This window comes from Ambystoma mexicanum, unplaced genomic scaffold (genome assembly GCF_040938575.1).
Source record: "Ambystoma mexicanum isolate Mex_15411 unplaced genomic scaffold, UKY_AmexF1_1 Mex_scaf45, whole genome shotgun sequence".
In the NCBI taxonomy this organism is placed as follows: Eukaryota; Metazoa; Chordata; class Amphibia; order Caudata; family Ambystomatidae; genus Ambystoma; species Ambystoma mexicanum.
This window is the reverse complement of record NW_027182461.1, coordinates 1903010-1926158: the sequence shown is the minus strand read 5'-3', so window position 1 is coordinate 1926158 and position 23149 is coordinate 1903010. Positions and strand designations below refer to the sequence as shown.

General features: G+C 57.4%; 4 protein-coding genes across 4 annotated transcripts; all 4 read right to left on the bottom strand.

The window, feature by feature from the left end:
• Positions 1-4686: 4686 nt before the first annotated feature.
• Positions 4687-5112, bottom strand: LOC138559148 (histone H2A type 2-C). Its single transcript, XM_069642713.1, has one exon. It carries the CDS (start codon positions 5105-5107, stop codon positions 4709-4711), a length of 399 nt encoding a protein of 132 aa, XP_069498814.1. The 5' UTR covers positions 5108-5112; the 3' UTR covers positions 4687-4708.
• A 5253-nt stretch (positions 5113-10365) lies between these two features.
• LOC138559147 (histone H2A type 2-C) lies at positions 10366-10791 on the bottom strand. The gene has a single exon (XM_069642712.1). The coding sequence runs from the start codon at positions 10784-10786 to the stop codon at positions 10388-10390; it is 399 nt and encodes a 132-aa protein (XP_069498813.1). The 5' UTR covers positions 10787-10791; the 3' UTR covers positions 10366-10387.
• A 5251-nt stretch (positions 10792-16042) lies between these two features.
• On the bottom strand, positions 16043-16472 carry LOC138559146 (histone H2A type 2-C). The gene has a single exon (XM_069642711.1). It carries the CDS (start codon positions 16461-16463, stop codon positions 16065-16067), a length of 399 nt encoding a protein of 132 aa, XP_069498812.1. The 5' UTR covers positions 16464-16472; the 3' UTR covers positions 16043-16064.
• Positions 16473-21724: 5252 nt separating this feature from the next.
• LOC138559145 (histone H2A type 2-C) lies at positions 21725-22149 on the bottom strand. Its single transcript, XM_069642710.1, has one exon. The coding sequence runs from the start codon at positions 22138-22140 to the stop codon at positions 21742-21744; it is 399 nt and encodes a 132-aa protein (XP_069498811.1). The 5' UTR covers positions 22141-22149; the 3' UTR covers positions 21725-21741.
• Between the last annotated feature and the right edge of the window lie 1000 nt (positions 22150-23149).

The following is a 23149-nucleotide window of genomic DNA, read 5'->3' as shown; positions in this document are numbered from 1 at the left end:
GAGCGCATCGCCGGGGAAGCCTCCCGCCTGACACTCTACAACAAGAGGCATACCATCACCTCCAGGGAGATCCAGACCGCCGTGCGCCTCCTGCTGCCGGGTGAGCTGGCCAAGCACGCTGTGTCCGAGGGCACAAAGGCCGTCACCAAGTACACCAGCGCCAAGTGAGGGCGGCCGCCTGAGCCCCCCTGGGACCCGAGCTCCCGGCTCAAAAAAACAACCCAAAGGCTCTTCTAAGAGCCACCCAACAACTCCATTCAAGAGCCAGCATGCTTTGTTTAGCGCCGCTTGCTTTCGAAATGAAAGCGCACACACCAGAGCCCCAAGATCTTGTCAAAGCAAATGCTTGGTTGAGGATCAGGAGGGGTAGCGTCACCCCACTAACAAAGGACCAAGCAAGCCGCAATGGTTATGGTTGACGCACTGGCGTGCGCGCGCACACACACACACACACACAAAGTCTGTGTTGCATCTACTGTGTCAAGCGCTCAGCTGCCATTGGCGGGGCTTCGTAGCGGCTGTCTGGCTGCGCACCCAACCTACGTAACGATCAAGCACAGCACAAAGACACAACACAGCGAAGAGGGGCTGCATTGAGGCCACGCCGCTCAGGCTTCCTATGTATAATAGAAACGGTACTGTACAGGGGCAAGGCGTGTTCCAATGGGGGGTGGGGGGGGGCTTGGGGATGGGGCTGCGTAGTTCCGGGTGCGCTGCTATACCAGTGTAAATAATGCCTATTCAAGTGCAGTTTGCAGAGTTGCATGTGAGTCAGGGGTGCGTGTGTAGCAGGGGCAGCACTGTGTGTTCCGTAGGGGTACTACTGCGGGTGCGGGGGGTTGCGCGCGTGTGTGTGTGGGGAGATGTGTGGGGGGGGTGTCGGGAGGGGGTGTGTGTGTGTGTGTGTGTGTGTGTGTGTGTGTGTGAGTGAGTGAGTGTGTGAGTGTATGAGTGTGAGTGTGTGTGTACGCGCACACGCGCAAGGCTTGTTAGGGAGTCCCCTTGCATCCACTTCGAAGCGCTCGCCCGGCTGGTGCCACAGTGTCAGGGTGGAGGTCGGACCCCATGTTGCACGGCCACCCTGATTGCCCGATGGGCTCTTTCATCTGGAGCTGGAAGGAGAGCAAACCGATGGCAGCAGGCCCTCGATGAATTGAATCAACAAGAAATAAAATCATGTGGGCCTGTCTGTGTGTGTGAGGGAGGGGGGGGCTGGGGCTGGGGCTGGGGCTGGTGGGCGGCTTTCCGAACCACACCATGCGCCGACATGGGGCTGTGCTGGGCTCTGGCAAGTGGGGTGAAAAAGAGTTACAGCAAGTGCATATTGGCCATAGCAGTGCCGGGCAGGCTAGTGAATCCGGTCTGCCGCACGATCAGCAGGGTAGCCCGAGAAAGAGCCAGGGCGAAGTGAGTCATTTCCTCTGGTACCGTGAGAAGCCTGAGAGAGACCAGGGGAAGGGAGCTTTTCCCTCTGGTGTCGCGAAATGGAGCCATTTCCTCTGGCGTTGTGAGAAGCCTGAACCAGGGGACAAAGGGCATGTGATTACCCCTACCCCTACCCCCCCTCTGCCCCCCCCCCCGCCCTGCCCCCCGCCACCACCTAGCCGGGGCTGAAAAGGCATCCTATCTGGTGTTACGCGATGGACAGCACACAGAAGGAAGCCTGAACAAGATCCTGGGGAAGAGAGGCATAACCCCCTAGGGTAGAAGTAGAACCACCCCTGAAGAGGGGAAACCCTCTCCAGGCATCCAAGTGTGAAGACAGCAACCATGGTCGTTAAGGAATGCTGGTGTTTCTTTTTAACTTTGAGTTGAACCAAGAACTTGTAGTCCGCTTTAAGACTCTTCTTTTCTTGGAACTTTGTTTTCGTTCCCCTTGGAAAAGGATGGCGGCCTGAGGGAGGGAGCCATTCCCTCGAGGAACAGCCTGTTTCTTCATTGGAATGGGAGCCCTCTCTCCAGAAGAAGAGAGGCGCCCTTCTGCACCGAGAAGACTCACAAGCCCTTTAGTTTAGTTATAGGTGTCGGGGAAGGAAATGGGTGTCTGACACAGGACGGCAGACTTTTTCTTTTCCTGGACATCCCGACAGTCTCCGTAGTGAGACAAGGAAACCCCTCTTAGAAGATAGGGAAAGTTAGGGTTTTCCAAGAGACAGCGGGGTAGGCCTCTGGGTGAAAGGAGCAGGGTTCTTTGGCCCCTGCCCCGACGACCGCCTCTGACGAACGCCTGACAAACGCCGTTCTTTGCCCGACGGGCTTTGCCCGACGGGCAAAGGCCCAGCAGGCCCCAACGGGCACAGCTCCTGGGCAAGTTAGAGCGAGGTTTGCAATAGGTCTTAGCCTGAGGACCAAAGTAACATGGAAGGTGAAATGAGAGCCCTTTTGGGCGAGAGGGCCGGGCGGTCTTGCTATCGCGTTCAGACCTTTCCCGGAACCTTGGTTGATGTTCGTGCCTCCCTCCCAGCAGCCTCAGCGCTTCTCACTTAGGGTAATGAGTGGAGTCCCCAGTCAGCCTCCTCCCCTCGCTTGCCATTCCTTCTTGGAACACGGTGTACAATGTATCTCTTCTGGCAGCTATCTGCAGAACCCTGGCTCTTGCACTCTTGGCCAGCTGGGCTGCAGTAACTTCTTCCGTTAACAGAGGGCAGCAGGGTGACCTTACATCCCACAGTGGTGTAGAGTCAGCTGAACAGAAGGGAGACAAGGGGCCGGCATTTTGCTGGGGGCAATGGTGCCGAAACAATACATTTTAAAGCCCTTCAGGCCCCTCGACCATCAACGGGACGGGGTTAAAGCAACATAAAAGAGCACTGAAAACATTCACAGAGGTTGGGCCTCCCCACAAGGACCTGGGTTGAACAGAATTGCTCAAGCCTGCCCTTCGAAGCACATTGGGCCTGTAGTGGTGGTGGAAGGGCGGAAAGGTCTGAAGGTAAAACCCAGCAGAGGCAACTGTGGATCCTCCACATTTCCCAACTCTAGCAGATGTGGCCAGCACCCGGTAATGCAAGTCTCCACAAGGCTGACCTACCGCCACATGCCCCGTGAGAGGTACGGCCAGCCTCTGCTTACCCGACAACATTCAGGGCCAGGGTCCCCATGCCCAGCCTCCACGTGGCCAGGAAAGGGCATGGGTACTTTTGCAGCAAACCGTGTTCGCAGTGTTCCCCTCTTGGGAACTTTACCTGCGCTCAGGCTTCCAGTCGGCCAAACCACAACAGGCCACCTCCTTCTGCTACCCATGTAATGGAGTGGCAAAAACGAGCAGAGTGTGTGGGCCCGGGAACGCTCGGACCATCCGTAAATAGGCCTATATATGATATGATATATGATATGGTATATGATGTGGCATTTATAACGCGCCGATACACAAGTGTTTCTATGCTCTCGTACGGGTGCGTTCACGGGCCAAACAAGCAGCTATCAAGTGGGAGGCCAAAATGCAGCAGGCATTGCTGGGCGCATTTCCTCCTGACACACACGCAAGCATGCAGCTCTGTTAATGATAGTGTGGGCGGCTCTTAAAAGAGCCTTTGGGGTTTGTGGTGGTGGTGGTGGTGGTGGTGCTGCTGCGGGTGTCCTCAACCCCCGAATCCGTAAAGAGTGCGACCCTGGCGCTTCAGGGCATAGACGACATCCATTGCGGTGACCGTCTTCCTCTTGGCGTGCTCGGTGTAGGTGACGGCATCCCGGATCACGTTCTCCAGGAAGACCTTCAGCACCCCACGGGTCTCCTCGTAGATGAGGCCGGAGATGCGCTTGACTCCGCCACGGCGAGCCAGGCGGCGGATGGCGGGCTTGGTAATTCCCTGAATGTTATCTCGGAGCACTTTCCTGTGCCTCTTGGCGCCGCCCTTGCCGAGTCCTTTCCCTCCTTTGCCACGTCCAGACATGATGGCTCTTCTCTCCCTCACAAACGAGCTGAGACTGTGGTGGCACGGCAGAATCAGCTACTTATATAGGCCCCCGGCGGACCAGGGGGAGAGCTCCCAACACACCAGCTCAATTGCGCGTCACAGACTGGGCCGGGCCTTGTGTGGGCCGGGCCTCAGCATTTCAAAATGCCCGCGCTTGCCAGCCGTTTGTCGCCAGCCCGCGCTTCTTTCAGGTCTGAGGACCTGCTAACGAAAGAGCTTGCCCATGCGACTGGAAAGGTGCCAAGGCAGTTTGCTTTTTTTCTGCCCTTTTGCGCTTTGGCAGACGCCATCCGAATTCGGACGTTTCGACCCCGGGAATGCGTCTATCCACACACAGGAAAGCCACGAGGCTCTCTCTTCTACTACTTAGGTGGAAGCTGCCACCCAAGCACCCGTGGAAAGGTCTGCCCCCCACTGTGCTCTTTTTTGCCAACGCTGCATGGAAGGACACCGTGGAAGCCAGCAGGCGGCATGCTTCGGGGAAGCAACAAAGCGCGCGTGTTTATTATTTTCTTTTCTCTTTCTCCCCCCCCCCCCCTCCCTCCCCTCCCCCCCCCACACACCCACCAGCCGTTAGTGTTGCTGAGCCCTCGGGCAAGGAAGCCAGGCCAGTGACTGAATGTGCCCGGGGTATTGGAAAGAAAAGAAAGAGCAAAAATGGCAACTTCGAAAGAGCAGACTACGCTACTGGTCAAGATACTGAGCTCTTTGGCAGAGTTTGTGGGCGGCTCTGAAAAGAGCCCTTGGGGTTTTGGTTGTTGTGTTTTGTTTTTTTTTACGAGGATGGGCGGTTACTTGCTGGCTTTGCCCCCTGCCTTGTGGCCCTCGGTCTTCTTGGGCAGCAGCACGGCCTGGATGTTGGGCAGCACTCCTCCCTGGGCGATGGTGACCTTGCCCAGGAGCTTGTTGAGCTCCTCGTCATTGCGGATGGCGAGCTGCAGGTGTCTGGGGATGATACGTGTCTTCTTGTTGTCTCGGGCGGCGTTGCCGGCCAGCTCAAGGATTTCGGCAGTCAGATACTCGAGCACGGCGGCCAGATAGACGGGGGCGCCAGCCCCAACCCGTTCAGCGTAGTTCCCCTTCCGCAGCAGCCGGTGCACACGGCCGACTGGGAACTGCAGGCCAGCCCGGGAGGAGCGAGTCTTGGCCTTGGCGCGGGCCTTGCCTCCTTGCTTTCCACGTCCAGACATGCTGATGCGAGTGGGAACTCTCTGTCAGTTCGAAGAGAAAATAATGCCTGGGCCCGGGGAGACGGGGCATATAAAGACTAGGCAGAACGCTCCGATTGGAGGACACCTAGCCTCTGGGTGAACACCCATTGGTCGAGGGAAGGATTGCGGTCAGCCAATCAGAGCTCGGGCGGGCGGGCGGGCGGGCGGGCCTGGGGCACACCCACAGGCAGTACGTGCCGACCGATACCGACCAATGTTAGGCAGGGAGCGGCAGCAGCCGATTAACACACACACCCTATAAAAGAGAGCGGTTTGGGGGAGGGCTTTACTTGTTTCTCCCGCTCTTCCAGAGAGTGAACATCGTTGCTGCCGACCATGCCTGAGCCAGCCAAGTCCGCCCCAGCTCCCAAGAAGGGCTCCAAGAAAGCGCTCTCAAAGCCGCCCAAGAAGGACGGGAAGAAGCGCAAGAGGTGCAGGAAGGAGAGCTATGCTATCTACATCTACAAGGTGATGAAGCAGGTGCACCCCGACACCGGCATCTCCTCCAAGGCCATGGGCATCATGAACTCCTTTGTCAATGACATCTTTGAGCGCATCGCCGGGGAAGCCTCCCGCCTGACACTCTACAACAAGAGGCATACCATCACCTCCAGGGAGATCCAGACCGCCGTGCGCCTCCTGCTGCCGGGTGAGCTGGCCAAGCACGCTGTGTCCGAGGGCACAAAGGCCGTCACCAAGTACACCAGCGCCAAGTGAGGGCGGCCGCCTGAGCCCCCCTGGGACCCGAGCTCCCGGCTCAAAAAAACAACCCAAAGGCTCTTCTAAGAGCCACCCAACAACTCCATTCAAGAGCCAGCATGCTTTGTTTAGCGCCGCTTGCTTTCGAAATGAAAGCGCACACACCAGAGCCCCAAGATCTTGTCAAAGCAAATGCTTGGTTGAGGATCAGGAGGGGTAGCGTCACCCCACTAACAAAGGACCAAGCAAGCCGCAATGGTTATGGTTGACGCACTGGCGTGCGCGCGCACACACACACACACACACACAAAGTCTGTGTTGCATCTACTGTGTCAAGCGCTCAGCTGCCATTGGCGGGGCTTCGTAGCGGCTGTCTGGCTGCGCACCCAACCTACGTAACGATCAAGCACAGCACAAAGACACAACACAGCGAAGAGGGGCTGCATTGAGGCCACGCCGCTCAGGCTTCCTATGTATAATAGAAACGGTACTGTACAGGGGCAAGGCGTGTTCCAATGGGGGGTGGGGGGGGGCTTGGGGATGGGGCTGCGTAGTTCCGGGTGCGCTGCTATACCAGTGTAAATAATGCCTATTCAAGTGCAGTTTGCAGAGTTGCATGTGAGTCAGGGGTGCGTGTGTAGCAGGGGCAGCACTGTGTGTTCCGTAGGGGTACTACTGCGGGTGCGGGGGGTTGCGCGCGTGTGTGTGTGGGGAGATGTGTGGGGGGGGTGTCGGGAGGGGGTGTGTGTGTGTGTGTGTGTGTGTGTGTGTGTGTGTGAGTGAGTGAGTGTGTGAGTGTATGAGTGTGAGTGTGTGTGTACGCGCACACGCGCAAGGCTTGTTAGGGAGTCCCCTTGCATCCACTTCGAAGCGCTCGCCCGGCTGGTGCCACAGTGTCAGGGTGGAGGTCGGACCCCATGTTGCACGGCCACCCTGATTGCCCGATGGGCTCTTTCATCTGGAGCTGGAAGGAGAGCAAACCGATGGCAGCAGGCCCTCGATGAATTGAATCAACAAGAAATAAAATCATGTGGGCCTGTCTGTGTGTGTGAGGGAGGGGGGGGCTGGGGCTGGGGCTGGGGCTGGTGGGCGGCTTTCCGAACCACACCATGCGCCGACATGGGGCTGTGCTGGGCTCTGGCAAGTGGGGTGAAAAAGAGTTACAGCAAGTGCATATTGGCCATAGCAGTGCCGGGCAGGCTAGTGAATCCGGTCTGCCGCACGATCAGCAGGGTAGCCCGAGAAAGAGCCAGGGCGAAGTGAGTCATTTCCTCTGGTACCGTGAGAAGCCTGAGAGAGACCAGGGGAAGGGAGCTTTTCCCTCTGGTGTCGCGAAATGGAGCCATTTCCTCTGGCGTTGTGAGAAGCCTGAACCAGGGGACAAAGGGCATGTGATTACCCCTACCCCTACCCCCCCTCTGCCCCCCCCCCCGCCCTGCCCCCCGCCACCACCTAGCCGGGGCTGAAAAGGCATCCTATCTGGTGTTACGCGATGGACAGCACACAGAAGGAAGCCTGAACAAGATCCTGGGGAAGAGAGGCATAACCCCCTAGGGTAGAAGTAGAACCACCCCTGAAGAGGGGAAACCCTCTCCAGGCATCCAAGTGTGAAGACAGCAACCATGGTCGTTAAGGAATGCTGGTGTTTCTTTTTAACTTTGAGTTGAACCAAGAACTTGTAGTCCGCTTTAAGACTCTTCTTTTCTTGGAACTTTGTTTTCGTTCCCCTTGGAAAAGGATGGCGGCCTGAGGGAGGGAGCCATTCCCTCGAGGAACAGCCTGTTTCTTCATTGGAATGGGAGCCCTCTCTCCAGAAGAAGAGAGGCGCCCTTCTGCACCGAGAAGACTCACAAGCCCTTTAGTTTAGTTATAGGTGTCGGGGAAGGAAATGGGTGTCTGACACAGGACGGCAGACTTTTTCTTTTCCTGGACATCCCGACAGTCTCCGTAGTGAGACAAGGAAACCCCTCTTAGAAGATAGGGAAAGTTAGGGTTTTCCAAGAGACAGCGGGGTAGGCCTCTGGGTGAAAGGAGCAGGGTTCTTTGGCCCCTGCCCCGACGACCGCCTCTGACGAACGCCTGACAAACGCCGTTCTTTGCCCGACGGGCTTTGCCCGACGGGCAAAGGCCCAGCAGGCCCCAACGGGCACAGCTCCTGGGCAAGTTAGAGCGAGGTTTGCAATAGGTCTTAGCCTGAGGACCAAAGTAACATGGAAGGTGAAATGAGAGCCCTTTTGGGCGAGAGGGCCGGGCGGTCTTGCTATCGCGTTCAGACCTTTCCCGGAACCTTGGTTGATGTTCGTGCCTCCCTCCCAGCAGCCTCAGCGCTTCTCACTTAGGGTAATGAGTGGAGTCCCCAGTCAGCCTCCTCCCCTCGCTTGCCATTCCTTCTTGGAACACGGTGTACAATGTATCTCTTCTGGCAGCTATCTGCAGAACCCTGGCTCTTGCACTCTTGGCCAGCTGGGCTGCAGTAACTTCTTCCGTTAACAGAGGGCAGCAGGGTGACCTTACATCCCACAGTGGTGTAGAGTCAGCTGAACAGAAGGGAGACAAGGGGCCGGCATTTTGCTGGGGGCAATGGTGCCGAAACAATACATTTTAAAGCCCTTCAGGCCCCTCGACCATCAACGGGACGGGGTTAAAGCAACATAAAAGAGCACTGAAAACATTCACAGAGGTTGGGCCTCCCCACAAGGACCTGGGTTGAACAGAATTGCTCAAGCCTGCCCTTCGAAGCACATTGGGCCTGTAGTGGTGGTGGAAGGGCGGAAAGGTCTGAAGGTAAAACCCAGCAGAGGCAACTGTGGATCCTCCACATTTCCCAACTCTAGCAGATGTGGCCAGCACCCGGTAATGCAAGTCTCCACAAGGCTGACCTACCGCCACATGCCCCGTGAGAGGTACGGCCAGCCTCTGCTTACCCGACAACATTCAGGGCCAGGGTCCCCATGCCCAGCCTCCACGTGGCCAGGAAAGGGCATGGGTACTTTTGCAGCAAACCGTGTTCGCAGTGTTCCCCTCTTGGGAACTTTACCTGCGCTCAGGCTTCCAGTCGGCCAAACCACAACAGGCCACCTCCTTCTGCTACCCATGTAATGGAGTGGCAAAAACGAGCAGAGTGTGTGGGCCCGGGAACGCTCGGACCATCCGTAAATAGGCCTATATATGATATGATATATGATATGGTATATGATGTGGCATTTATAACGCGCCGATACACAAGTGTTTCTATGCTCTCGTACGGGTGCGTTCACGGGCCAAACAAGCAGCTATCAAGTGGGAGGCCAAAATGCAGCAGGCATTGCTGGGCGCATTTCCTCCTGACACACACGCAAGCATGCAGCTCTGTTAATGATAGTGTGGGCGGCTCTTAAAAGAGCCTTTGGGGTTTGTGGTGGTGGTGGTGGTGGTGGTGCTGCTGCGGGTGTCCTCAACCCCCGAATCCGTAAAGAGTGCGACCCTGGCGCTTCAGGGCATAGACGACATCCATTGCGGTGACCGTCTTCCTCTTGGCGTGCTCGGTGTAGGTGACGGCATCCCGGATCACGTTCTCCAGGAAGACCTTCAGCACCCCACGGGTCTCCTCGTAGATGAGGCCGGAGATGCGCTTGACTCCGCCACGGCGAGCCAGGCGGCGGATGGCGGGCTTGGTAATTCCCTGAATGTTATCTCGGAGCACTTTCCTGTGCCTCTTGGCGCCGCCCTTGCCGAGTCCTTTCCCTCCTTTGCCACGTCCAGACATGATGGCTCTTCTCTCCCTCACAAACGAGCTGAGACTGTGGTGGCACGGCAGAATCAGCTACTTATATAGGCCCCCGGCGGACCAGGGGGAGAGCTCCCAACACACCAGCTCAATTGCGCGTCACAGACTGGGCCGGGCCTTGTGTGGGCCGGGCCTCAGCATTTCAAAATGCCCGCGCTTGCCAGCCGTTTGTCGCCAGCCCGCGCTTCTTTCAGGTCTGAGGACCTGCTAACGAAAGAGCTTGCCCATGCGACTGGAAAGGTGCCAAGGCAGTTTGCTTTTTTTCTGCCCTTTTGCGCTTTGGCAGACGCCATCCGAATTCGGACGTTTCGACCCCGGGAATGCGTCTATCCACACACAGGAAAGCCACGAGGCTCTCTCTTCTACTACTTAGGTGGAAGCTGCCACCCAAGCACCCGTGGAAAGGTCTGCCCCCCACTGTGCTCTTTTTTGCCAACGCTGCATGGAAGGACACCGTGGAAGCCAGCAGGCGGCATGCTTCGGGGAAGCAACAAAGCGCGCGTGTTTATTATTTTCTTTTCTCTTTCTCCCCCCCCCCCCCTCCCTCCCCTCCCCCCCCCACACACCCACCAGCCGTTAGTGTTGCTGAGCCCTCGGGCAAGGAAGCCAGGCCAGTGACTGAATGTGCCCGGGGTATTGGAAAGAAAAGAAAGAGCAAAAATGGCAACTTCGAAAGAGCAGACTACGCTACTGGTCAAGATACTGAGCTCTTTGGCAGAGTTTGTGGGCGGCTCTGAAAAGAGCCCTTGGGGTTTTGGTTGTTGTGTTTTGTTTTTTTTTACGAGGATGGGCGGTTACTTGCTGGCTTTGCCCCCTGCCTTGTGGCCCTCGGTCTTCTTGGGCAGCAGCACGGCCTGGATGTTGGGCAGCACTCCTCCCTGGGCGATGGTGACCTTGCCCAGGAGCTTGTTGAGCTCCTCGTCATTGCGGATGGCGAGCTGCAGGTGTCTGGGGATGATACGTGTCTTCTTGTTGTCTCGGGCGGCGTTGCCGGCCAGCTCAAGGATTTCGGCAGTCAGATACTCGAGCACGGCGGCCAGATAGACGGGGGCGCCAGCCCCAACCCGTTCAGCGTAGTTCCCCTTCCGCAGCAGCCGGTGCACACGGCCGACTGGGAACTGCAGGCCAGCCCGGGAGGAGCGAGTCTTGGCCTTGGCGCGGGCCTTGCCTCCTTGCTTTCCACGTCCAGACATGCTGATGCGAGTGGGAACTCTCTGTCAGTTCGAAGAGAAAATAATGCCTGGGCCCGGGGAGACGGGGCATATAAAGACTAGGCAGAACGCTCCGATTGGAGGACACCTAGCCTCTGGGTGAACACCCATTGGTCGAGGGAAGGATTGCGGTCAGCCAATCAGAGCTCGGGCGGGCGGGCGGGCGGGCGGGCCTGGGGCACACCCACAGGCAGTACGTGCCGACCGATACCGACCAATGTTAGGCAGGGAGCGGCAGCAGCCGATTAACACACACACCCTATAAAAGAGAGCGGTTTGGGGGAGGGCTTTACTTGTTTCTCCCGCTCTTCCAGAGAGTGAACATCGTTGCTGCCGACCATGCCTGAGCCAGCCAAGTCCGCCCCAGCTCCCAAGAAGGGCTCCAAGAAAGCGCTCTCAAAGCCGCCCAAGAAGGACGGGAAGAAGCGCAAGAGGTGCAGGAAGGAGAGCTATGCTATCTACATCTACAAGGTGATGAAGCAGGTGCACCCCGACACCGGCATCTCCTCCAAGGCCATGGGCATCATGAACTCCTTTGTCAATGACATCTTTGAGCGCATCGCCGGGGAAGCCTCCCGCCTGACACTCTACAACAAGAGGCATACCATCACCTCCAGGGAGATCCAGACCGCCGTGCGCCTCCTGCTGCCGGGTGAGCTGGCCAAGCACGCTGTGTCCGAGGGCACAAAGGCCGTCACCAAGTACACCAGCGCCAAGTGAGGGCGGCCGCCTGAGCCCCCCTGGGACCCGAGCTCCCGGCTCAAAAAAACAACCCAAAGGCTCTTCTAAGAGCCACCCAACAACTCCATTCAAGAGCCAGCATGCTTTGTTTAGCGCCGCTTGCTTTCGAAATGAAAGCGCACACACCAGAGCCCCAAGATCTTGTCAAAGCAAATGCTTGGTTGAGGATCAGGAGGGGTAGCGTCACCCCACTAACAAAGGACCAAGCAAGCCGCAATGGTTATGGTTGACGCACTGGCGTGCGCGCGCACACACACACACACACACAAAGTCTGTGTTGCATCTACTGTGTCAAGCGCTCAGCTGCCATTGGCGGGGCTTCGTAGCGGCTGTCTGGCTGCGCACCCAACCTACGTAACGATCAAGCACAGCACAAAGACACAACACAGCGAAGAGGGGCTGCATTGAGGCCACGCCGCTCAGGCTTCCTATGTATAATAGAAACGGTACTGTACAGGGGCAAGGCGTGTTCCAATGGGGGGTGGGGGGGGGCTTGGGGATGGGGCTGCGTAGTTCCGGGTGCGCTGCTATACCAGTGTAAATAATGCCTATTCAAGTGCAGTTTGCAGAGTTGCATGTGAGTCAGGGGTGCGTGTGTAGCAGGGGCAGCACTGTGTGTTCCGTAGGGGTACTACTGCGGGTGCGGGGGGTTGCGCGCGTGTGTGTGTGGGGAGATGTGTGGGGGGGGTGTCGGGAGGGGGTGTGTGTGTGTGTGTGTGTGTGTGTGTGTGTGTGTGAGTGAGTGAGTGTGTGAGTGTATGAGTGTGAGTGTGTGTGTACGCGCACACGCGCAAGGCTTGTTAGGGAGTCCCCTTGCATCCACTTCGAAGCGCTCGCCCGGCTGGTGCCACAGTGTCAGGGTGGAGGTCGGACCCCATGTTGCACGGCCACCCTGATTGCCCGATGGGCTCTTTCATCTGGAGCTGGAAGGAGAGCAAACCGATGGCAGCAGGCCCTCGATGAATTGAATCAACAAGAAATAAAATCATGTGGGCCTGTCTGTGTGTGTGAGGGAGGGGGGGGCTGGGGCTGGGGCTGGGGCTGGTGGGCGGCTTTCCGAACCACACCATGCGCCGACATGGGGCTGTGCTGGGCTCTGGCAAGTGGGGTGAAAAAGAGTTACAGCAAGTGCATATTGGCCATAGCAGTGCCGGGCAGGCTAGTGAATCCGGTCTGCCGCACGATCAGCAGGGTAGCCCGAGAAAGAGCCAGGGCGAAGTGAGTCATTTCCTCTGGTACCGTGAGAAGCCTGAGAGAGACCAGGGGAAGGGAGCTTTTCCCTCTGGTGTCGCGAAATGGAGCCATTTCCTCTGGCGTTGTGAGAAGCCTGAACCAGGGGACAAAGGGCATGTGATTACCCCTACCCCTACCCCCCCTCTGCCCCCCCCCCCGCCCTGCCCCCCGCCACCACCTAGCCGGGGCTGAAAAGGCATCCTATCTGGTGTTACGCGATGGACAGCACACAGAAGGAAGCCTGAACAAGATCCTGGGGAAGAGAGGCATAACCCCCTAGGGTAGAAGTAGAACCACCCCTGAAGAGGGGAAACCCTCTCCAGGCATCCAAGTGTGAAGACAGCAACCATGGTCGTTAAGGAATGCTGGTGTTTCTTTTTAACTTTGAGTTGAACCAAGAACTTGTAGTCCGCTTTAAGACTCTTCTTTTCTTGGAACTTTGTTTTCGTTCCCCTTGGAAAAGGATGGCGGCCTGAGGGAGGGAGCCATTCCCTCGAGGAACAGCCTGTTTCTTCATTGGAATGGGAGCCCTCTCTCCAGAAGAAGAGAGGCGCCCTTCTGCACCGAGAAGACTCACAAGCCCTTTAGTTTAGTTATAGGTGTCGGGGAAGGAAATGGGTGTCTGACACAGGACGGCAGACTTTTTCTTTTCCTGGACATCCCGACAGTCTCCGTAGTGAGACAAGGAAACCCCTCTTAGAAGATAGGGAAAGTTAGGGTTTTCCAAGAGACAGCGGGGTAGGCCTCTGGGTGAAAGGAGCAGGGTTCTTTGGCCCCTGCCCCGACGACCGCCTCTGACGAACGCCTGACAAACGCCGTTCTTTGCCCGACGGGCTTTGCCCGACGGGCAAAGGCCCAGCAGGCCCCAACGGGCACAGCTCCTGGGCAAGTTAGAGCGAGGTTTGCAATAGGTCTTAGCCTGAGGACCAAAGTAACATGGAAGGTGAAATGAGAGCCCTTTTGGGCGAGAGGGCCGGGCGGTCTTGCTATCGCGTTCAGACCTTTCCCGGAACCTTGGTTGATGTTCGTGCCTCCCTCCCAGCAGCCTCAGCGCTTCTCACTTAGGGTAATGAGTGGAGTCCCCAGTCAGCCTCCTCCCCTCGCTTGCCATTCCTTCTTGGAACACGGTGTACAATGTATCTCTTCTGGCAGCTATCTGCAGAACCCTGGCTCTTGCACTCTTGGCCAGCTGGGCTGCAGTAACTTCTTCCGTTAACAGAGGGCAGCAGGGTGACCTTACATCCCACAGTGGTGTAGAGTCAGCTGAACAGAAGGGAGACAAGGGGCCGGCATTTTGCTGGGGGCAATGGTGCCGAAACAATACATTTTAAAGCCCTTCAGGCCCCTCGACCATCAACGGGACGGGGTTAAAGCAACATAAAAGAGCACTGAAAACATTCACAGAGGTTGGGCCTCCCCACAAGGACCTGGGTTGAACAGAATTGCTCAAGCCTGCCCTTCGAAGCACATTGGGCCTGTAGTGGTGGTGGAAGGGCGGAAAGGTCTGAAGGTAAAACCCAGCAGAGGCAACTGTGGATCCTCCACATTTCCCAACTCTAGCAGATGTGGCCAGCACCCGGTAATGCAAGTCTCCACAAGGCTGACCTACCGCCACATGCCCCGTGAGAGGTACGGCCAGCCTCTGCTTACCCGACAACATTCAGGGCCAGGGTCCCCATGCCCAGCCTCCACGTGGCCAGGAAAGGGCATGGGTACTTTTGCAGCAAACCGTGTTCGCAGTGTTCCCCTCTTGGGAACTTTACCTGCGCTCAGGCTTCCAGTCGGCCAAACCACAACAGGCCACCTCCTTCTGCTACCCATGTAATGGAGTGGCAAAAACGAGCAGAGTGTGTGGGCCCGGGAACGCTCGGACCATCCGTAAATAGGCCTATATATGATATGATATATGATATGGTATATGATGTGGCATTTATAACGCGCCGATACACAAGTGTTTCTATGCTCTCGTACGGGTGCGTTCACGGGCCAAACAAGCAGCTATCAAGTGGGAGGCCAAAATGCAGCAGGCATTGCTGGGCGCATTTCCTCCTGACACACACGCAAGCATGCAGCTCTGTTAATGATAGTGTGGGCGGCTCTTAAAAGAGCCTTTGGGGTTTGTGGTGGTGGTGGTGGTGGTGGTGCTGCTGCGGGTGTCCTCAACCCCCGAATCCGTAAAGAGTGCGACCCTGGCGCTTCAGGGCATAGACGACATCCATTGCGGTGACCGTCTTCCTCTTGGCGTGCTCGGTGTAGGTGACGGCATCCCGGATCACGTTCTCCAGGAAGACCTTCAGCACCCCACGGGTCTCCTCGTAGATGAGGCCGGAGATGCGCTTGACTCCGCCACGGCGAGCCAGGCGGCGGATGGCGGGCTTGGTAATTCCCTGAATGTTATCTCGGAGCACTTTCCTGTGCCTCTTGGCGCCGCCCTTGCCGAGTCCTTTCCCTCCTTTGCCACGTCCAGACATGATGGCTCTTCTCTCCCTCACAAACGAGCTGAGACTGTGGTGGCACGGCAGAATCAGCTACTTATATAGGCCCCCGGCGGACCAGGGGGAGAGCTCCCAACACACCAGCTCAATTGCGCGTCACAGACTGGGCCGGGCCTTGTGTGGGCCGGGCCTCAGCATTTCAAAATGCCCGCGCTTGCCAGCCGTTTGTCGCCAGCCCGCGCTTCTTTCAGGTCTGAGGACCTGCTAACGAAAGAGCTTGCCCATGCGACTGGAAAGGTGCCAAGGCAGTTTGCTTTTTTTCTGCCCTTTTGCGCTTTGGCAGACGCCATCCGAATTCGGACGTTTCGACCCCGGGAATGCGTCTATCCACACACAGGAAAGCCACGAGGCTCTCTCTTCTACTACTTAGGTGGAAGCTGCCACCCAAGCACCCGTGGAAAGGTCTGCCCCCCACTGTGCTCTTTTTTGCCAACGCTGCATGGAAGGACACCGTGGAAGCCAGCAGGCGGCATGCTTCGGGGAAGCAACAAAGCGCGCGTGTTTATTATTTTCTTTTCTCTTTCTCCCCCCCCCCCCCTCCCTCCCCTCCCCCCCCCACACACCCACCAGCCGTTAGTGTTGCTGAGCCCTCGGGCAAGGAAGCCAGGCCAGTGACTGAATGTGCCCGGGGTATTGGAAAGAAAAGAAAGAGCAAAAATGGCAACTTCGAAAGAGCAGACTACGCTACTGGTCAAGATACTGAGCTCTTTGGCAGAGTTTGTGGGCGGCTCTGAAAAGAGCCCTTGGGGTTTTGGTTGTTGTGTTTTGTTTTTTTTTACGAGGATGGGCGGTTACTTGCTGGCTTTGCCCCCTGCCTTGTGGCCCTCGGTCTTCTTGGGCAGCAGCACGGCCTGGATGTTGGGCAGCACTCCTCCCTGGGCGATGGTGACCTTGCCCAGGAGCTTGTTGAGCTCCTCGTCATTGCGGATGGCGAGCTGCAGGTGTCTGGGGATGATACGTGTCTTCTTGTTGTCTCGGGCGGCGTTGCCGGCCAGCTCAAGGATTTCGGCAGTCAGATACTCGAGCACGGCGGCCAGATAGACGGGGGCGCCAGCCCCAACCCGTTCAGCGTAGTTCCCCTTCCGCAGCAGCCGGTGCACACGGCCGACTGGGAACTGCAGGCCAGCCCGGGAGGAGCGAGTCTTGGCCTTGGCGCGGGCCTTGCCTCCTTGCTTTCCACGTCCAGACATGCTGATGCGAGTGGGAACTCTCTGTCAGTTCGAAGAGAAAATAATGCCTGGGCCCGGGGAGACGGGGCATATAAAGACTAGGCAGAACGCTCCGATTGGAGGACACCTAGCCTCTGGGTGAACACCCATTGGTCGAGGGAAGGATTGCGGTCAGCCAATCAGAGCTCGGGCGGGCGGGCGGGCGGGCGGGCCTGGGGCACACCCACAGGCAGTACGTGCCGACCGATACCGACCAATGTTAGGCAGGGAGCGGCAGCAGCCGATTAACACACACACCCTATAAAAGAGAGCGGTTTGGGGGAGGGCTTTACTTGTTTCTCCCGCTCTTCCAGAGAGTGAACATCGTTGCTGCCGACCATGCCTGAGCCAGCCAAGTCCGCCCCAGCTCCCAAGAAGGGCTCCAAGAAAGCGCTCTCAAAGCCGCCCAAGAAGGACGGGAAGAAGCGCAAGAGGTGCAGGAAGGAGAGCTATGCTATCTACATCTACAAGGTGATGAAGCAGGTGCACCCCGACACCGGCATCTCCTCCAAGGCCATGGGCATCATGAACTCCTTTGTCAATGACATCTTTGAGCGCATCGCCGGGGAAGCCTCCCGCCTGACACTCTACAACAAGAGGCATACCATCACCTCCAGGGAGATCCAGACCGCCGTGCGCCTCCTGCTGCCGGGTGAGCTGGCCAAGCACGCTGTGTCCGAGGGCACAAAGGCCGTCACCAAGTACACCAGCGCCAAGTGAGGGCGGCCGCCTGAGCCCCCCTGGGACCCGAGCTCCCGGCTCAAAAAAACAACCCAAAGGCTCTTCTAAGAGCCACCCAACAACTCCATTCAAGAGCCAGCATGCTTTGTTTAGCGCCGCTTGCTTTCGAAATGAAAGCGCACACACCAGAGCCCCAAGATCTTGTCAAAGCAAATGCTTGGTTGAGGATCAGGAGGGGTAGCGTCACCCCACTAACAAAGGACCAAGCAAGCCGCAATGGTTATGGTTGACGCACTGGCGTGCGCGCGCACACACACACACACACACAAAGTCTGTGTTGCATCTACTGTGTCAAGCGCTCAGCTGCCATTGGCGGGGCTTCGTAGCGGCTGTCTGGCTGCGCACCCAACCTACGTAACGATCAAGCACAGCACAAAGACACAACACAGCGAAGAGGGGCTGCATTGAGGCCACGCCGCTCAGGCTTCCTATGTATAATAGAAACGGTACTGTACAGGGGCAAGGCGTGTTCCAATGGGGGGTGGGGGGGGGCTTGGGGATGGGGCTGCGTAGTTCCGGGTGCGCTGCTATACCAGTGTAAATAATGCCTATTCAAGTGCAGTTTGCAGAGTTGCATGTGAGTCAGGGGTGCGTGTGTAGCAGGGGCAGCACTGTGTGTTCCGTAGGGGTACTACTGCGGGTGCGGGGGGTTGCGCGCGTGTGTGTGTGGGGAGATGTGTGGGGGGGGTGTCGGGAGGGGGTGTGTGTGTGTGTGTGTGTGTGTGTGTGTGTGTGTGAGTGAGTGAGTGTGTGAGTGTATGAGTGTGAGTGTGTGTGTACGCGCACACGCGCAAGGCTTGTTAGGGAGTCCCCTTGCATCCACTTCGAAGCGCTCGCCCGGCTGGTGCCACAGTGTCAGGGTGGAGGTCGGACCCCATGTTGCACGGCCACCCTGATTGCCCGATGGGCTCTTTCATCTGGAGCTGGAAGGAGAGCAAACCGATGGCAGCAGGCCCTCGATGAATTGAATCAACAAGAAATAAAATCATGTGGGCCTGTCTGTGTGTGTGAGGGAGGGGGGGGCTGGGGCTGGGGCTGGGGCTGGTGGGCGGCTTTCCGAACCACACCATGCGCCGACATGGGGCTGTGCTGGGCTCTGGCAAGTGGGGTGAAAAAGAGTTACAGCAAGTGCATATTGGCCATAGCAGTGCCGGGCAGGCTAGTGAATCCGGTCTGCCGCACGATCAGCAGGGTAGCCCGAGAAAGAGCCAGGGCGAAGTGAGTCATTTCCTCTGGTACCGTGAGAAGCCTGAGAGAGACCAGGGGAAGGGAGCTTTTCCCTCTGGTGTCGCGAAATGGAGCCATTTCCTCTGGCGTTGTGAGAAGCCTGAACCAGGGGACAAAGGGCATGTGATTACCCCTACCCCTACCCCCCCTCTGCCCCCCCCCCCGCCCTGCCCCCCGCCACCACCTAGCCGGGGCTGAAAAGGCATCCTATCTGGTGTTACGCGATGGACAGCACACAGAAGGAAGCCTGAACAAGATCCTGGGGAAGAGAGGCATAACCCCCTAGGGTAGAAGTAGAACCACCCCTGAAGAGGGGAAACCCTCTCCAGGCATCCAAGTGTGAAGACAGCAACCATGGTCGTTAAGGAATGCTGGTGTTTCTTTTTAACTTTGAGTTGAACCAAGAACTTGTAGTCCGCTTTAAGACTCTTCTTTTCTTGGAACTTTGTTTTCGTTCCCCTTGGAAAAGGATGGCGGCCTGAGGGAGGGAGCCATTCCCTCGAGGAACAGCCTGTTTCTTCATTGGAATGGGAGCCCTCTCTCCAGAAGAAGAGAGGCGCCCTTCTGCACCGAGAAGACTCACAAGCCCTTTAGTTTAGTTATAGGTGTCGGGGAAGGAAATGGGTGTCTGACACAGGACGGCAGACTTTTTCTTTTCCTGGACATCCCGACAGTCTCCGTAGTGAGACAAGGAAACCCCTCTTAGAAGATAGGGAAAGTTAGGGTTTTCCAAGAGACAGCGGGGTAGGCCTCTGGGTGAAAGGAGCAGGGTTCTTTGGCCCCTGCCCCGACGACCGCCTCTGACGAACGCCTGACAAACGCCGTTCTTTGCCCGACGGGCTTTGCCCGACGGGCAAAGGCCCAGCAGGCCCCAACGGGCACAGCTCCTGGGCAAGTTAGAGCGAGGTTTGCAATAGGTCTTAGCCTGAGGACCAAAGTAACATGGAAGGTGAAATGAGAGCCCTTTTGGGCGAGAGGGCCGGGCGGTCTTGCTATCGCGTTCAGACCTTTCCCGGAACCTTGGTTGATGTTCGTGCCTCCCTCCCAGCAGCCTCAGCGCTTCTCACTTAGGGTAATGAGTGGAGTCCCCAGTCAGCCTCCTCCCCTCGCTTGCCATTCCTTCTTGGAACACGGTGTACAATGTATCTCTTCTGGCAGCTATCTGCAGAACCCTGGCTCTTGCACTCTTGGCCAGCTGGGCTGCAGTAACTTCTTCCGTTAACAGAGGGCAGCAGGGTGACCTTACATCCCACAGTGGTGTAGAGTCAGCTGAACAGAAGGGAGACAAGGGGCCGGCATTTTGCTGGGGGCAATGGTGCCGAAACAATACATTTTAAAGCCCTTCAGGCCCCTCGACCATCAACGGGACGGGGTTAAAGCAACATAAAAGAGCACTGAAAACATTCACAGAGGTTGGGCCTCCCCACAAGGACCTGGGTTGAACAGAATTGCTCAAGCCTGCCCTTCGAAGCACATTGGGCCTGTAGTGGTGGTGGAAGGGCGGAAAGGTCTGAAGGTAAAACCCAGCAGAGGCAACTGTGGATCCTCCACATTTCCCAACTCTAGCAGATGTGGCCAGCACCCGGTAATGCAAGTCTCCACAAGGCTGACCTACCGCCACATGCCCCGTGAGAGGTACGGCCAGCCTCTGCTTACCCGACAACATTCAGGGCCAGGGTCCCCATGCCCAGCCTCCACGTGGCCAGGAAAGGGCATGGGTACTTTTGCAGCAAACCGTGTTCGCAGTGTTCCCCTCTTGGGAACTTTACCTGCGCTCAGGCTTCCAGTCGGCCAAACCACAACAGGCCACCTCCTTCTGCTACCCATGTAATGGAGTGGCAAAAACGAGCAGAGTGTGTGGGCCCGGGAACGCTCGGACCATCCGTAAATAGGCCTATATATGATATGATATATGATATGGTATATGATGTGGCATTTATAACGCGCCGATACACAAGTGTTTCTATGCTCTCGTACGGGTGCGTTCACGGGCCAAACAAGCAGCTATCAAGTGGGAGGCCAAAATGCAGCAGGCATTGCTGGGCGCATTTCCTCCTGACACACACGCAAGCATGCAGCTCTGTTAATGATAGTGTGGGCGGCTCTTAAAAGAGCCTTTGGGGTTTGTGGTGGTGGTGGTGGTGGTGGTGCTGCTGCGGGTGTCCTCAACCCCCGAATCCGTAAAGAGTGCGACCCTGGCGCTTCAGGGCATAGACGACATCCATTGCGGTGACCGTCTTCCTCTTGGCGTGCTCGGTGTAGGTGACGGCATCCCGGATCACGTTCTCCAGGAAGACCTTCAGCACCCCACGGGTCTCCTCGTAGATGAGGCCGGAGATGCGCTTGACTCCGCCACGGCGAGCCAGGCGGCGGATGGCGGGCTTGGTAATTCCCTGAATGTTATCTCGGAGCACTTTCCTGTGCCTCTTGGCGCCGCCCTTGCCGAGTCCTTTCCCTCCTTTGCCACGTCCAGACATGATGGCTCTTCTCTCCCTCACAAACGAGCTGAGACTGTGGTGGCACGGCAGAATCAGCTACTTATATAGGCCCCCGGCGGACCAGGGGGAGAGCTCCCAACACACCAGCTCAATTGCGCGTCACAGACTGGGCCGGGCCTTGTGTGGGCCGGGCCTCAGCATTTCAAAATGCCCGCGCTTGCCAGCCGTTTGTCGCCAGCCCGCGCTTCTTTCAGGTCTGAGGACCTGCTAACGAAAGAGCTTGCCCATGCGACTGGAAAGGTGCCAAGGCAGTTTGCTTTTTTTCTGCCCTTTTGCGCTTTGGCAGACGCCATCCGAATTCGGACGTTTCGACCCCGGGAATGCGTCTATCCACACACAGGAAAGCCACGAGGCTCTCTCTTCTACTACTTAGGTGGAAGCTGCCACCCAAGCACCCGTGGAAAGGTCTGCCCCCCACTGTGCTCTTTTTTGCCAACGCTGCATGGAAGGACACCGTGGAAGCCAGCAGGCGGCATGCTTCGGGGAAGCAACAAAGCGCGCGTGTTTATTATTTTCTTTTCTCTTTCTCCCCCCCCCCCCCTCCCTCCCCTCCCCCCCCCACACACCCACCAGCCGTTAGTGTTGCTGAGCCCTCGGGCAAGGAAGCCAGGCCAGTGACTGAATGTGCCCGGGGTATTGGAAAGAAAAGAAAGAGCAAAAATGGCAACTTCGAAAGAGCAGACTACGCTACTGGTCAAGATACTGAGCTCTTTGGCAGAGTTTGTGGGCGGCTCTGAAAAGAGCCCTTGGGGTTTTGGTTGTTGTGTTTTGTTTTTTTTTACGAGGATGGGCGGTTACTTGCTGGCTTTGCCCCCTGCCTTGTGGCCCTCGGTCTTCTTGGGCAGCAGCACGGCCTGGATGTTGGGCAGCACTCCTCCCTGGGCGATGGTGACCTTGCCCAGGAGCTTGTTGAGCTCCTCGTCATTGCGGATGGCGAGCTGCAGGTGTCTGGGGATGATACGTGTCTTCTTGTTGTCTCGGGCGGCGTTGCCGGCCAGCTCAAGGATTTCGGCAGTCAGATACTCGAGCACGGCGGCCAGATAGACGGGGGCGCCAGCCCCAACCCGTTCAGCGTAGTTCCCCTTCCGCAGCAGCCGGTGCACACGGCCGACTGGGAACTGCAGGCCAGCCCGGGAGGAGCGAGTCTTGGCCTTGGCGCGGGCCTTGCCTCCTTGCTTTCCACGTCCAGACATGCTGATGCGAGTGGGAACTCTCTGTCAGTTCGAAGAGAAAATAATGCCTGGGCCCGGGGAGACGGGGCATATAAAGACTAGGCAGAACGCTCCGATTGGAGGACACCTAGCCTCTGGGTGAACACCCATTGGTCGAGGGAAGGATTGCGGTCAGCCAATCAGAGCTCGGGCGGGCGGGCGGGCGGGCGGGCCTGGGGCACACCCACAGGCAGTACGTGCCGACCGATACCGACCAATGTTAGGCAGGGAGCGGCAGCAGCCGATTAACACACACACCCTATAAAAGAGAGCGGTTTGGGGGAGGGCTTTACTTGTTTCTCCCGCTCTTCCAGAGAGTGAACATCGTTGCTGCCGACCATGCCTGAGCCAGCCAAGTCCGCCCCAGCTCCCAAGAAGGGCTCCAAGAAAGCGCTCTCAAAGCCGCCCAAGAAGGACGGGAAGAAGCGCAAGAGGTGCAGGAAGGAGAGCTATGCTATCTACATCTACAAGGTGATGAAGCAGGTGCACCCCGACACCGGCATCTCCTCCAAGGCCATGGGCATCATGAACTCCTTTGTCAATGACATCTTTGAGCGCATCGCCGGGGAAGCCTCCCGCCTGACACTCTACAACAAGAGGCATACCATCACCTCCAGGGAGATCCAGACCGCCGTGCGCCTCCTGCTGCCGGGTGAGCTGGCCAAGCACGCTGTGTCCGAGGGCACAAAGGCCGTCACCAAGTACACCAGCGCCAAGTGAGGGCGGCCGCCTGAGCCCCCCTGGGACCCGAGCTCCCGGCTCAAAAAAACAACCCAAAGGCTCTTCTAAGAGCCACCCAACAACTCCATTCAAGAGCCAGCATGCTTTGTTTAGCGCCGCTTGCTTTCGAAATGAAAGCGCACACACCAGAGCCCCAAGATCTTGTCAAAGCAAATGCTTGGTTGAGGATCAGGAGGGGTAGCGTCACCCCACTAACAAAGGACCAAGCAAGCCGCAATGGTTATGGTTGACGCACTGGCGTGCGCGCGCA

What these genes read in the sequence shown, in the direction of transcription:
- LOC138559148 (XM_069642713.1), bottom strand. Translation starts at nt 5,107, where the DNA reads ATGTCTGGACGTGGAAAGCAAGGAGGCAAGGCCCGCGCCAAGGCCAAG.
- LOC138559147 (XM_069642712.1), bottom strand. Translation starts at nt 10,786, where the DNA reads ATGTCTGGACGTGGAAAGCAAGGAGGCAAGGCCCGCGCCAAGGCCAAG.
- LOC138559146 (XM_069642711.1), bottom strand. Translation starts at nt 16,463, where the DNA reads ATGTCTGGACGTGGAAAGCAAGGAGGCAAGGCCCGCGCCAAGGCCAAG.
- LOC138559145 (XM_069642710.1), bottom strand. Translation starts at nt 22,140, where the DNA reads ATGTCTGGACGTGGAAAGCAAGGAGGCAAGGCCCGCGCCAAGGCCAAG.